Source organism: Halichondria panicea, chromosome 9, assembly GCF_963675165.1.
Source record: "Halichondria panicea chromosome 9, odHalPani1.1, whole genome shotgun sequence".
Taxonomy (NCBI): domain Eukaryota; kingdom Metazoa; phylum Porifera; class Demospongiae; order Suberitida; family Halichondriidae; genus Halichondria; species Halichondria panicea.
Genome location: NC_087385.1, coordinates 6,381,874 through 6,395,940, shown reverse-complemented (window position 1 = coordinate 6,395,940; position 14,067 = coordinate 6,381,874). Strand labels below are relative to the sequence as shown.

The window sequence follows — 14,067 nt, the reverse complement described above, 5'->3', positions numbered from 1 at the left end:
TTACTATTTACTTAAACCAAAGGACACTTACGGACGATTTACAATCGTTTAGACTAACCTGAGCTAGATATAATAGGTCAGCAATTATAATTATGCTTGTTCATTTATATCAATTATGACCAATCAACAATATAATTATAAGCAAAAGAATACGTATCTACATTTTTACCATGATCGAGTACAGACGGTGACTATTAGCTATATATATATATATATATATATATATCTGGAGCATATCAGTCTTGAGTTTCTACGGCACCGGGTTGTTGGTAGTTATGTTCCCTTAGCGCTGTGTGCACACTCCGTACTGCAAGGCGGAAGAAAAATGTCCATGGGTGCATGTTCAAAGACACATCTATACTAGCTTATAATCATAATTTTCTACGGTCCCCTATTTAGGGGTTTCACTTAATTATGACTAGGGGTGGGTGGGTACATGCAATTTTGAGTATCGACAGTAACAGTCACATAATAATTCTTTGTGAGCATACGAAAAAAAGCATAATTACCCACCCCTATTAATGAACCTCAAACTTACCGTGCATTTCAAACTTTGATTTATTTGATATGATCGTTTGAAGCTGCCTTACTCCATACAGCGAGGGTCTTTTGAACTCTATATTCGTTGGTAGGCCCTTCAGGTTCACTACAATGTCTTCACTGTCATATGGAACATCTCCGATATGGCCCGTAGAGATAGCTACACCAGAAGTAAATCTTGCATGTTTGTGGGGAGTATAATTATAATATTATTATACGTACATTACGTGTGTTTAGATATCGTAACAGAAAATACATCAATCATGATGAATAGTACTGCCAGACCACCAGGCACGACTGTGTTTTGGGGGGACTGAACACAATATCGTGTAGCAGGCAGGGTGTCATACAGGATTTTGAAGTAGAGAGGGGAAATAGGGCATGCTTTGAAAAGTCACCTAAATATAGTTATTTCACTACCCTGAAGGCTATGGACACTCAGTCATACAACTAGTACCTGAATGCAAATTTAGGGGGCCAGAGGAGGGATATCTCCCTTTCCCTCTCCCCTGTATGACACCATGGCAGGTTATTGGTGTATATAGAGCATTAATCCAAATATGAAAGCAGTGCTAGGCCTAAATAAAGTTGCTGTTGAAAAAACAAATGACTGATACTGTATGACCAGGAGCACGAGCACATACATTTAAGTGTTCCTGGTATGACTTACTGCTTTTTGCTTTCATTTGTACCCGTCAAAGTCAGAAAATGTAGTTCTCTAAAATTATGCTCATGAGTACCTATTATTATGCTAACAAAATCTCCCAAGGCCTAACAAGCACCCCCCGCTACCTATATACGCACCATCACCGTCGCCTATATATAACTCATCTCAAATTAATGTAAGCACACAGAATTAAGCTCACCATATTTCTGCTGGAAAATATTCTTCACTTGTTCAACCAACTTTTTAGAAGTAGCTCTTTGAGTGGACTCAGGAAGTTCTTCCTCGGCAGATTCTGGAGACACAATTTTATGGAATTGAATGGAGAACTATTATACAAAAATTGAGTCATATGAAAGTTCATTATAAGGACAACCTGAATAAACCAGACACCATGACTCAGCAAAATGTACAATGTGTATAAACAGCTAGTGCTTACTTTCATAAAAGTAAGATGTAAACGAGAGTTCCACTACTGGATGCTCTTTCAGATACTGTACGCCTCTTTCACTTCCTCCAGTAAACACCTCCCCTTTATGAAAATGTAGCGTTACTGTCTCAACTCCCGCCGCATCACTTAGTGATTGTGCCTGCATTTTAGGTTTTAGAGTTACATTGTGTAATCAGTTATCGGTCATTTATCCAGGTGACTACTACAAGTGCATGCATGACCGTGCAACTTATTAATTTAAAGGCAACATGTGTATATAATGTGTACTGATACAAATGTACATTGAATGAGAGCAAGAGTCCATTGCATTGATCAGAGACATGTCGACGATTGTAATTATAAGTCCATAATTTAACAAGCTAACGAAACACTCCTCACTTGATTGCATATACATGACATTGTAGTACATGTTCAGTTGGTTACTATGCAGTTGGTGTACAATCCTAGCCTATTTATGTAGAGATTAATTCTCACCCCAGAATTCATCTGCCTCATCACTTTCTGAATCTTTGGCCACGTCACTTCTTTGCTTTTTGAATATTCTCCGATTCGTTCTTTACAGTTTGCTTTTTCCTCCTCTGACATAGATCGCCATTTCTCTGCGGCTGCTGAGTATTTCTCCTTGGTTGTAGGCAGGGCAAGAGCATCTGAGTGTTAAAAAATATAATTATGTACAGCCTAAAGGGTATACATACACATTTCACAAGTGCAAACAACAACATAACGTTTGTGAATTATTTTAAGCTTATTCTTATTGTGGCTATCTATAAATTATTATTGCAGCCCATGAAACAGATGATGTATAACTATAGTAGTCACTTTAGAACATTATTGGGGGAGGGGGGGGGTATATTAATTATTGCTATCTATATACACTTCAGTAGAAAAACACCGTAGCAAACAAAATGCCACACAGCACAGTTTTGATGATTTAACGTTTAATATAGCACCCAGATTAAGTATTTGTAATACTGACTTTCAGACTTGAGGAATTCTGCAACATGCACATTATATGCATTGGGGATTGATAAGAATCTGCCTTTCTTTAGTGGTCCTGGACCACCAGGAATGTCACTGCTTGCAATCCCTACTCTTGGGCTATCGCCTTTGCGCTGAGATCTCTTGTAGTTGCTAATCCAATTCTACACATATAAATATGTACATAAATATAATATTGCCACTGACATCATGTACACAACATAATGAATCGCGGCCTTCATTATAGACCACTCGTCTCAAATTAACGTGTGAAGTGGTGGAGGTGAAAAACATCAGCATAGGGATAGTAATGATCAGAGTGGTCATTGGAACAGGTTTGCTAGTTAGCTGTACCTGTACTGTATAAACGATGATATTAAAGTGCTATAATTATGAGCTCACATGGTACTTTAATTATGGTGGCACTGTAATTACCCCGTGTGTGCGCAGCAGGGGTAGAGTGATTGGTGTGTGTGTGGACACAAAAATGAGCTGTTTGAGCGAACTAGACACTTTCATAGACTGCTCTGCTAATGAGACAGTAGTTGGAAAATAATAGGCAACTTGAAACTTGTAGACGATTTTTGAAGGCGACTGTTTTCTGATCGTACCGTTGCTTTATAGATTCACAAAGTTATATCCATTTGCTGCTGTGCGATGAAGCTCAACTGAGCTCAACGCATGGGGTGAATGCTCCATGAATGCATAGAGCATTCACCCCATGACATTAATTATGCCATTTAGATCTATTTATGGTATTAAACCTACCAGAACAACGTCTAAAGGGAGATTGGTTGCCTTCTGTGCCTGAAGATGAAATGATGCACAGGTTTTGCCCTTACTTTGCATGCCCTCCTCATAAAATCTTATTAAGGTCTTTTTTTGGTCCTCACTTAGTGGGTATCTATCAGCCATAGTGGTAAATTAATATCAGCCAAAGCAGCTAAGCTATTTTGTTAATTAATATTGTAGAGCTGCATAGGGCATTTTTCACCAGTACATGCGATACCTTTACCATCAATATTGCTGATCCCAGCCCTATACATAGCGGTGACCTGGCACATGATCTTACCTCTCTTCTATAACGTCATGATCTTATGCGAAGCGGGTGTGCCATCGGGCGTAAATCAAGTTAGCCTCGATTCAAGGCCGATTATAATACTGCCTTGAATCGAGGCTATGCACAAGTCATGTACCGTATAGCGTGTAATTTTCTTTGTTTTGTTGGTTGGAGGTCTGACCACGAATATTTTACCCACGAATGAAGCGACCATGCCTACCTTTACCTCAGTGCAAGCAGCAACCACGAAAATATTACCCACGAAATGTCTCAATAATTATTGCTGAACCACGAATATTTTATCCCCCGAGAGTGTTGTACAGTTCTAGAGATGATTATAGGCAATATGACTACATACCCACTACATTTAGTAACACACTGTATAATTTATGTACTACATAAGTGACAGTGTGACACCATCTGTTCCTGGCACATTGGGAGACCAGTATATATGAACAGAAGTTACCCACTAATGGCATTAGGCTCCCCAGCCCCTTCTCTAGCGCTATTAAAGCCCATGCTTACATGGTACATGTCAATTTGTACTCTAGTTGTGGGACGCTCAACTGCCGAGGGTTTCAGCGCTCCGGCTATTAATGAATGAAGATCCCAAAAAATAATTATAGACTATGTCCAAGGAAAAAAATTACAGTGTAAAACCAAACCTAAGAATACATACAATATGAAGTATATAATAATTAATTTGCTGCTAGTTTTTTCAGGATGATTAAATACAGTCTTTAGCACGAGTCTAGCCATGTTACAAGCTCCAGGTAAATCAGCTTTCTTGTACTCGGTTAGTTTGAATGGTTTGTATGACGCAAGAAGAGCAGTAGCAGAGAACCAGTAGACCAGAGGTGAGGCCGAGCATATAAACCTGGTAATCACCTGCCAGTGAGAGAGTGAAACACTTTATAAAACAAAATGTGTTCGGAATATAACTTACTTGTACATTCATGAAGAACGTTCCAAATACAACGAGGAATGTGAGGCAGACAACATACGGGCGCATGTGAACACTCCTACAAGGTAAATTAAGGACATTTTTGTTAGAATGCATACTCTTACTCAATGTTGGTTTTGTTATTGCTTGTCCCTTTGGGTGCTCTGAAGTACTTAACGATGCAGCAAGAAGACAAGATGATCATCGGAGCAGCGATAATGAAGTTGGGGATCTGCTTCAGTTGAAAGTATCTCATAAACCCATTGTTCCAATAGTGGTCTTGTATGTAGTTGTATGGCATGGGAAGAGTCCAACTGCACCATATAGGCAACGAAATGTCATCCTTTGGTGTACAGTAAAGTTGGTAGCCATAGTACTGAAATAAAGCCAATGGGGACACTATGAGAACACACTGCAAACCAGCATTTACAATGAGAAACAGAGACTCAGTAAATAAAGAATCAGTAGTTAAAAGGTTGTACACTAAGTGGAGGCATCGATAACCAATGTATCCACACAAGACAATACCGTTCGATCTTGTGGCAGTAGCAAGCATGAATAACAAAGTTGCAGGCCACAAATATCCACATTCCAAAGATAATAGCCCAGAAAAGGTGAGGAGTGAAAATAAGCATTCCGTGTACAGAGACGACATAAACACACTGGCTGGATTGATACAGAATAGAGATACCGTTAGTAATGCAAAATGGCGATTCTTGAACACCCTTAGAGTAAGCAAATACAAGGAGAGGACTGCAAATGGGAATAGGATTAGATTGAGAGTGAATCCAGTGATCAGGAGCACACTTCTTAAAGACAAGAGGAGTAGCAACGGCCGGAACAGTGTTTGTGAGAACACCCAGAGGAGAGAGGGAAAGAGTGGGAAGAAGGCCATTGATTGCTCGTGAACTCCATATCCCTGCTCAGCTATGAATATGAAATGCTCAGAGTCCCAGTTATCAAAACCACCAAGTGCAGCTTCAACGAGAGGATGGTGTGGAGGGTGTCGATAGCGTCTCATGAAGACATCCTCCATTGATCCCGTGTGGTCAGGGATCACATTGTTGGAGACTACCTGTATAGAAATAAAAATAAAAATTCACCAGAAAAAAACTTACTTGGAACAGAAAAAGAAACAGTCTTGATGCAATCCCCCAGTTTAGAACTGCTACACAGTCCTTGTATGTTGCTCTCATATCATGACTCAGTAAAGAAAATGAAAGGTAAAGGGTCACTAAAGCAGCATTAGATCTAAAAGCTTCCAGTTTTCGCTTTTATAACGGTTAGGCGAACAACTAATAATAGTTCTCTGACCTAAAAACAATACTTGGAGTTTTTATAGCTGCTACAGTGCAGTGACTATGAATAGAGTTAGTTCATGGCTGCTGTGTCTACTGGGATCCTGGCTAGCCATCACCAGCGGCCAAAAAGAGAACGCCACCCTCTCTACCATATCAATCAACCCATGCAGTGGAGTCATTTATGAGAACGTGTCCCTGTACAAGAGTGACATCTACACAGTGGTGAACAATGTATCTCTTTGTGGGGACAATTGGAACCCGAACACAACCAATGTGAGCACATCGTCTCTAAGGGAAAATTAGACCTACACCACAATAATTTCTATTTCCTCTTTGTGCAGGGCTTTAGGGTATACACGTATGCTGAGAGTGATGGGAACAACCTGACGCACACACCTGTGGTGTTTGTTGTACGGCAGGACGAGGACGGAATAATCTCCTGGACCATCCCTCTACTGCCCCTAGGGTAAGTGTGTATGTACATATACATGTATGTAAGACAAGGATGTCGAGTGAGTGCTGATCACACACACATTGTATTTACCGTGCAGATTCTCGACTCTGTTCTACCAAGTGAACCGTACAGTGTGCCCCATCTCTCCCCAGCAACCAGGCAACCTTCCCCTCCTCTATGTAGATGTCTTCAGCAGCTCACCCACGCCTGTCAACTACACTATCTCTATAGAAGCAGTCAAAGACTTTGAGATCAAGTTAGTGTGTAGCAATTATTTACCACCGAAGGCCGGGAGGGGAGAGTACAACATACCGCATGCTTTTCCTGTCATGTAGTACCTTAATTTAGTAAAAACACATTTCTTGCTCAGAGTTGCCCCAGTAGGACAAGAGCCAGAGTACACTAAGCTGGTGACTGGAGCTACTGCTCCTCAAGTGAGAGCTACGTGTAGTGTACAATGTGATGTTGTTTAAACTGGTTGTGAAAATGTTTGTGAACTCACTTTCCATTGTAGACACTAGATATGGTTTCAGTTATGTTTTGTTCACAGATCCTTTATGTGAGATTCCCTAATGACAGTGATGTGCTGACAGTGCAGGCATGGACTGATGACTTCAAGTGTGCTTATATATCCATCCAGAACAAGTCGGTAGGTTACAGAATTCTTATTTCAAATGTTTGTATTAACGGTTTTGTTCAGTGTCCAGTGAATGACCTACTGACTACTGCACAGTCTCGAGGCATCTTTCAGACCATGAGTACCTCAGCTTTCCTCACTGTCAGGGTTAGTCTTGTGTCCAGGCCTGTACGTTGGGTTCCTGTCTGCGTGTAAAATAATTGCACATACATGTACATACGTGTAAATGCCTGGAAGGTTCCACAGGTGTGCAGTGTTTCTGGCATAAAATAATTATTGTGCGTCCATACTTCTATTTCAGAATACAGGCCACATGAAGAGTACATGTACAATGAATCTAAGTTTTAGGTGTGTGATATATATTTGCATGTGATCCTCCCCCCTAGGCGAGTGAGGTTAATGACAGAGAGTTCCTCATCGTCATTATCACTACCACCTTCTCTGTGTGTCACAGCAAGTACTACGTTCAACAAACACCACTCAGTATACTCAATAGCACAGGTGGGTCAATCATTCTCCCAAGAAACTGCTTACTGTGTATTTCTTTGGGGATTTGTTTTAGTCCCTTGTGGCCTTTCTGCACGATTGTTTATTTCCATTATAATATGTAGTTTGACAAACTGCCTTGGTACGTATGATTGTGTGCGTGTGTTGACAACTCGACTGTCTCTCTCGTGCAGATCAGTTTGAGCAGGTGTTGGCTGTGCAAGTGAAGCGCCTGCCACCCAGTAAGTGCTGCATGTGCATATTCTAATTACATGTACATGTACCATGTAAGCTATAAATTGTTTGCTAGATTCTTGCAGTGCTTTGACTTACTTGTCCTCCTCATGCAGCCTCCACATTTGCCCTGGCCATTGCTCTTCCTGTGATCATATTTGCTGTTGTGTGGATCATTGGACTCTTGGTCCCATTCTTCTGTTGCCCACAACTGTATGTTTCATTATTACTAATAGCTGTGTTCTCAGCAGTGAGGAGGTCCTCTTGTGTCTCACAGTCACTGGATCCCAGTGTGTGGGTGTGCCAGAGCCAAACAACAGGACCAACTGCTGTCAGACGTCACATCGAAGGCTACTTATTCTACTATAGAGAAAAGTACGTATGATTATGTGTCATAAGTACACTTTTCCACTTCTTTCTTTTTAAAGTAGCTCTCTCTGTGATTGCTTTAATTGTGATACTGTACACTCACGTACGTATGATTATATGATCTGCAGGTGCTCTTCAACGCAAAGATCGCGATATTCTCGATGGGCCTGACCCCGACAGTGATGGTAGGTGTAGCTCAGCTTGATCTATACGTACTATGACTTTACACATACTTGACTGTGTGGTTTATTCTGCTGTTGGTTTCAGGTAGTAGGGGACAGAGGACAAAGCTGTATGACGAGTCCTTGGAGATGAGTGCAAATGTTGAGGTGAGTTGTGACATTTTTTAGAAGTTTTGCTAATTTTTGTAATTTGCAGGCTGATGAGAGCAAATTGAAACTGCCTAGAATGAGCAAACAGAAATACAAGAAGATGAATGATCTCTATTCTGTGTATGGCTGGTAGGTGTCCTGTGCTGATCATTTCTGTACACTGTGACTATCTCTCTCTCACTGATTGCAGGAACACTTTCACTGTGGGAATATTCTATGCTCTGCCAGCCTTCCAACTGGTCTTCTCTGAGCAGAGGGTGAGTGTTACATTGGAGTCCTCAGATCATTTAGTGTGCTGTGCTTTAGAGCATGTATACCTAGAGAGAGAGAGAGTACTGAAGATGTTGTGAATGTGTATGGCTCCTCCTCTAGATTCAGTACTGTCCACCCTACAGCTTTTGAACTCTAGTGGCAACCAAGACCAATGCTACTACAACTTCAAGTGTGCATACCCAGTGGGTGTTCTGAGTGCCTTCAACAACATCTGGAGCAATATTGGCTATGTGATGCTGGGTGCCCTGTTCCTAGTGATCGTGACCATACGGAAGTTTCTCTACAAGAGACAGAGAGAGAAGGACATAGAGTTCGTGGATGTAAGTTGTACTTGACTAAACTGTTTCTCTGTGTTGAGATAGCTTACTCCTTCATTCAGACGCATGGAGTGCCCCAGTACTTTGGTATCTACTATGCCATGGGCATTGCTCTGATCATTGAGGGCGTCATGAGTGCCTTCTACCACATCTGCCCCACCAACGCTAACTTTCAGTTTGGTGAGTCAGTCAGTGTAGCCTGCTAGTCCTAACCGTGCTGTATATACTGGCCACACAGATACTGCTTTCATGTTCATCATTGGAGGCCTGTTCCTAGTGAAGGTGTTCCAGAACAGACACCCGGACATCCACACCAACGCTTTCCTGGCATTCTTCTCTTTTGCAGTCCTCATATTCTTCACATTGTTTGGCCTGGTAAGACATTATTGAGGCGTGTACTTTTACGACATAACTCACATTCACGTGTAAATGCAAGTACATGTACATACATACATGCGTACTGTTGTACAGTACTGCAACAGTGTATCAATGTCTCATTAATGGCCTCTCCTTCTCTTTCAGTACTTTGATCGTGACAACCCGGTGGTGGTTCGACTGATAATGTTTCTCCTAGTGCTCGGATTTATCTTCCTTCTCTTTATTTCCTTCTACCACTTCCACCAGTTAAGCCTCAGTAAGCAGTAAGCTATAGAATTGGCTGCTATAATTATTGCCTTGACCTTGTAGAGATGAGTGTGCTGATTCAAGTTCTTAAAAACATTAAGTCCTACTTCACCACTTGTCCAAGGCATAAGGTGAGTGAAGCATTGTCATGGGGTTGTCTTATCAGTGTCTCTAATCACAGGGTCGGTTCTTCAAGCTACTATTTGGGTTCGGATTGAATATATTCCTGTAAGTCCTCTTGCAAACGTCAATTCTGTACTAACTAAAGTGTATGCCTATAATCTCACTGTTTTTGCTCACAGGGTGATCATGGTGATTGCTCTGCACACCTTGGTGGACATTGCATCCTCAGTGGTCTTGTTCTTCTTTACCAACTTATTCTACTTTATCGCTGTCTACACTTTTCAAAAGGTAAATAACATTACACACAAGCATACTGCATCACTGTGCATGGCCGTGCATTGTGCAGGTGTGGTATAAAGAGTCCATCACTATTCTCCCCATCTGTCTGCCACTGCTCATCGGTGCATTGTGGGGGACTGCGTTCTGGTTCTTCTTTCATCATGTCTCAGACTGGGGCGTAAGTATATACACCAGCTAATGACATGCACCAGCTAATGACATGCACCAGCTAATACATGCAGCATCTACCATTCATTACAATACATGCTCTTAATTGAAATTGTATTTGTATATTGTGTGCAGTTGAGTCCTGCTGAATCTAGAGAGTACAATAAGGAGTGTATCCTTCTAGGTTTCTATGACAACCATGATGTCTGGCATTTCTTGTCAGCCACTGCAATGTTCTTTTCATTCCTCGTGAGTTGAATTATCTCGTTTTGCATTTATATGAATAATAATATTTCTGTATCTGCAGTTCGTGCTCGTCTTAGATGATGGAGTTGCTAACGTGGAGAGAGAAGAACTGCACATCTTTTGACTGAAATCGTTTCTTGTGCATGTATTCATTATTCCTGTGAATGATTTTATTGTTCAATCAGTCAGCAAACTAGCCTCCTCAGTAGCCTCCTTCAGTAAGCGGTTTACTATAGATGGGCGTGACTGTCCTCTGGATTAAGGTCACGCCCATTAACTATAATTAATGCACACATGCAGTTTACAATCAAAATCAAGAAGAGGTGTGTATGATAATGCTGATCAAAAGCCCCAGCCAGCAGCAACATTGGAGATGAGTAGCCCAGCGTGGTCTGAGGATGTGGGTGGAAGCAGTGCCATGACCTGGCTCCAAGCAGCAGAGCATGTCTTGAGGGAGGAAGGACCAGACATGCACATACGAGAACTCACCTCTAGAATAATGGAGCTGGGAATGGTCAAGTCCAACTGTGCTACTAGCCTAGAGACACTACTCTATAGACAGACGTCTAACTCTAGCTCAGTCTCCAAGTTTGTCCGTGTCTCTGGAAAGCATGGCTGTTTCGGGCTGAGAGAAGACTACTTAGACTCGAATCCTCTCCCTGTACCGAGAAGGATCGCCACAGAAAAGATTGCCGCAGCTGCAACAGAGAGCTCTGTCAAGGTGGAGAGCAGTGAGGTGTACGATGACGAGCCTGTTGAAAACGAGCTAGAGGGAGAGACCAAGACGACCGAAGCTTTACCTAATGTTAGCACCATGTTGGAATCACTATACGGGTATGTGATATTACTTTAGATTTTTCCTCACTTCAGAAGGCTCTCTTTATTATGGTTATAATTATAACTGCGGACATGCTTACTCTTACTCAGGTTTGATCGTGAATTTGAGCCTCGAGTATTCTACACAAATCGTCAACGGAAATGCTCGTATCCGACCTCTGGCGAGAGCTCATCTGGTGATGAAAGGGTTAATGGTAAATCTCCATCCAAGAAACGAGATGTCAGCTCTGATGAGGAGTCAATAACTGATGAGACTATGTATCGCAAAAAGTACTATTTCATCAAGAAAATTGCCAAGAGCATAATCTTTGTAAGCGTGATTGTAGTTATACTGTTCGTATGTCAAGAGTGTATGTACATAGTGATGAGTTGCTTATACAGGAAAATGCAGCTCTAGCTGACCAACTGTCCCTCGTCAACGAGAGAATCACTAGAACTGAAGCTGAGAGGAAGTGAGTACCTACTTGTAGCTGGTGTGCCTCTAGGCTATTAACAAAACTCTATTCTAAATTCAATTTTTCAATTCACTGTCATTCATTGCTAGATTTCTCCTCGATAAGTTGATCAACTTTGAGAGGGCTGCCAGAATGAACCCAAAGCCTTCTGCTTGTCCACCCCCAGTCGATCAATCTCTTAAGCCCCCTGTCAGTACCAAGGCCCTAAAATCTCGTGAGAAGAGAACTAACCCAAGAACCATCCCAAGAAGCAATCCATCTAAGGCCACTGCTCTTGTAAAAACTCAGAGAAAAGCAGGAAAAGCTGACACTACTGCCGTTCCGGACATGCCCAAAGAGATAAAAAATGTCCGCCAGCCTCCTCCTCCTGTTAATGTGAGCACAAGGAAACTGGTGATGTCTGAAAGCTCTAGCAGTGATGAGAGTGGGAGTGAGGAGGACGTAAAGGGAAAGAAGAAGACGGCTGTGACAAAGCCTGCACAGGAGCCCACAGAAGGAGGTCAGTCCACCGTTTAGTGTATCTAAAACTCTAGAAGAGAAAAAAAGAACCCACGCAATTAACACCTTCCTCCTGTTAAAGGGAATAGTGATCATTACCTTTGCCTTGTTTATCTTGTAGTTGGAGATAAGCTGGAACTTGCCATGCGCTGTGGAAAGGTTCGCAGACTGCATCCCATCCCTCTCAACAATGATGGTGAGTTGTACATAGTGGCAGCTGCCTGTGGCTGGTCTGTTGAGCCCACAAAGTGTGCTGCTTGTTCAGTTGAGTACACCTATTGTCTCACCAGCTACTATGTCTAGAGTATCATCAGGTATGCATCTACTTTGATTGCCACACCAAGTTTATCCTGTGTCTGAATTGTTGGATGTTTTCTAGTAACCATAATGGTCTAATTGCTTTGTAGCAAGATTATGCAGCGTCAATTTGTCTCACCCTAGGAAGGAATTAATGGCTACTCACCCCAGGAAGGAATTAACGGCTACTCGATGTAGTATCCTCATTTGAAACACCAAATACTAAATGTGTACTCCATTTCTCATATCTCTATATCTCATATCTCCTCTCTCCATATCTCCAGGTTCTCCTATGTTTCCTATAATCATTGGCGGGCTAAAAGTGCACAACTTGGGAAAGGTACATTAACTTTTAATTTCGTTGCAACTTACTAAATTAATTGTAATAATCATTATTTTTATATGTACCTCTTAATTTTACCATTTAATTATACCTTATTGTAACTTTAAACTTCCTGGTAACTTTTCTCGACAGATTGCGTACGATAGAGCGGCCTATCACAGTGAGCGATACTTGCTCCCTATTGGCTTTGAGAGCTCACGGACCTACCCCAGCATGATTGACCCCACCAGGAAGTGTGTGTACACCTGTCGTATTCTCGACGGTGGGGAGACTCCTATGGTGAACATCCTGTCATGAATATATAGAGTGCTTTTAATTGAGTGTTATATATTGTGTATATACACTGACTGATAACCTGTTTCTTGGGACTAACATCTCTTAAAAAACGTATACCATTTTAGGATATGCACAGGTGGATTGATTAAAATTTTCTAAAATCTCCACTTTTCCCCCTCGTTTAGTTTGAGATGGTTGCTGATGATGACCCAGACCACCCAGTTCGTGCTGCCTCCTCCACTGCCTGTCAGACCATCGTCCTCAGAAACATCAACAAAGCTAGGTAAGTACACGTAGGAAGGGAGTAGCCATGTCTCTCCCTCTGGCAAGGTTTAGTATCTATGGTCTTAGTATGCTTATAATCCACAACTCATGACTATCATGCATATAATTATTTTCGTACAGAGACAAGCAAGCCACGAACTCAGGATCAGGGCCAGAATTCTTTGGTTACTCCAATCCAACTATTCTTAATCTTCTACAGAAAATCCCAGACTCGAGGAAATGCTCAAAATACAAGTTTATGCGATTTGCTGAACCACAGAGACGGCATAAAAAGGGTACACCAGGATCTCCTTCAGCTACCAAGCAACCATCAACTCTCTCCAAGAAACGACCTACGAACAGGGCACCCAAAGACGTATCTGATAACCAGAAGAAGAAACATGTTCTCAAGCACGATACTGGTGGAGCAGTGAAAAGACCTGAGGACTCGGGATTAGCTATTGCCCCTTTTGTGTTTGGAGGCATGGACACTGTGTCATTTTCTAGCTCAGACGATGGTAGTCTTAGCAGTGAGGCAGATCTTATTATTGACAGTTAATCTCTATTAATTTTGTGCAATCATAATAATTATAACATTTTGGCAGTAAAATTAAAATT

The 14,067-nt window shown here is 41.6% G+C and overlaps 4 protein-coding genes across 4 annotated transcripts; 2 read left to right on the top strand and 2 right to left on the bottom strand.

Moving 5' to 3' along the window:
• Positions 1-163: 163 nt before the first annotated feature.
• Positions 164-3,627, bottom strand: LOC135340658 (uncharacterized). Its single transcript, XM_064536987.1, has 7 exons — positions 3,402-3,627; positions 2,632-2,797; positions 2,130-2,302; positions 1,644-1,794; positions 1,407-1,499; positions 539-700; positions 164-307 (listed from the first exon to the last, which is right to left on the bottom strand). Exons 1-7 carry the CDS (start codon positions 3,546-3,548, stop codon positions 237-239), a joined length of 963 nt encoding a protein of 320 aa, XP_064393057.1. The 5' UTR covers positions 3,549-3,627; the 3' UTR covers positions 164-236.
• A 667-nt stretch (positions 3,628-4,294) lies between these two features.
• LOC135340648 (GPI mannosyltransferase 2-like) lies at positions 4,295-5,888 on the bottom strand. The gene is made up of 4 exons (XM_064536974.1): positions 5,755-5,888; positions 4,762-5,711; positions 4,640-4,715; positions 4,295-4,581 (listed from the first exon to the last, which is right to left on the bottom strand). Exons 1-4 carry the CDS (start codon positions 5,830-5,832, stop codon positions 4,321-4,323), a joined length of 1,365 nt encoding a protein of 454 aa, XP_064393044.1. The 5' UTR covers positions 5,833-5,888; the 3' UTR covers positions 4,295-4,320.
• A 109-nt stretch (positions 5,889-5,997) lies between these two features.
• On the top strand, positions 5,998-10,664 carry LOC135340628 (SID1 transmembrane family member 1-like). Its single transcript, XM_064536948.1, has 24 exons — positions 5,998-6,210; positions 6,279-6,403; positions 6,489-6,647; positions 6,762-6,825; positions 6,942-7,040; positions 7,092-7,175; positions 7,415-7,529; positions 7,709-7,756; positions 7,865-7,961; positions 8,026-8,123; positions 8,246-8,306; positions 8,389-8,446; positions 8,496-8,578; positions 8,640-8,706; positions 8,845-9,042; positions 9,102-9,219; positions 9,278-9,414; positions 9,562-9,673; positions 9,727-9,794; positions 9,845-9,891; positions 9,966-10,074; positions 10,133-10,243; positions 10,369-10,482; positions 10,541-10,664. The coding sequence occupies exons 1-24, from the start codon at positions 5,998-6,000 to the stop codon at positions 10,601-10,603; spliced, it is 2,448 nt and encodes an 815-aa protein (XP_064393018.1). The 3' UTR covers positions 10,604-10,664.
• An 85-nt stretch (positions 10,665-10,749) lies between these two features.
• Positions 10,750-14,065, top strand: LOC135340633 (uncharacterized). The gene is made up of 9 exons (XM_064536955.1): positions 10,750-11,313; positions 11,407-11,626; positions 11,698-11,768; positions 11,861-12,270; positions 12,391-12,465; positions 12,851-12,906; positions 13,042-13,188; positions 13,371-13,468; positions 13,591-14,065. Exons 1-9 carry the CDS (start codon positions 10,766-10,768, stop codon positions 14,006-14,008), a joined length of 2,043 nt encoding a protein of 680 aa, XP_064393025.1. The 5' UTR covers positions 10,750-10,765; the 3' UTR covers positions 14,009-14,065.
• Positions 14,066-14,067: the final 2 nt, after the last annotated feature.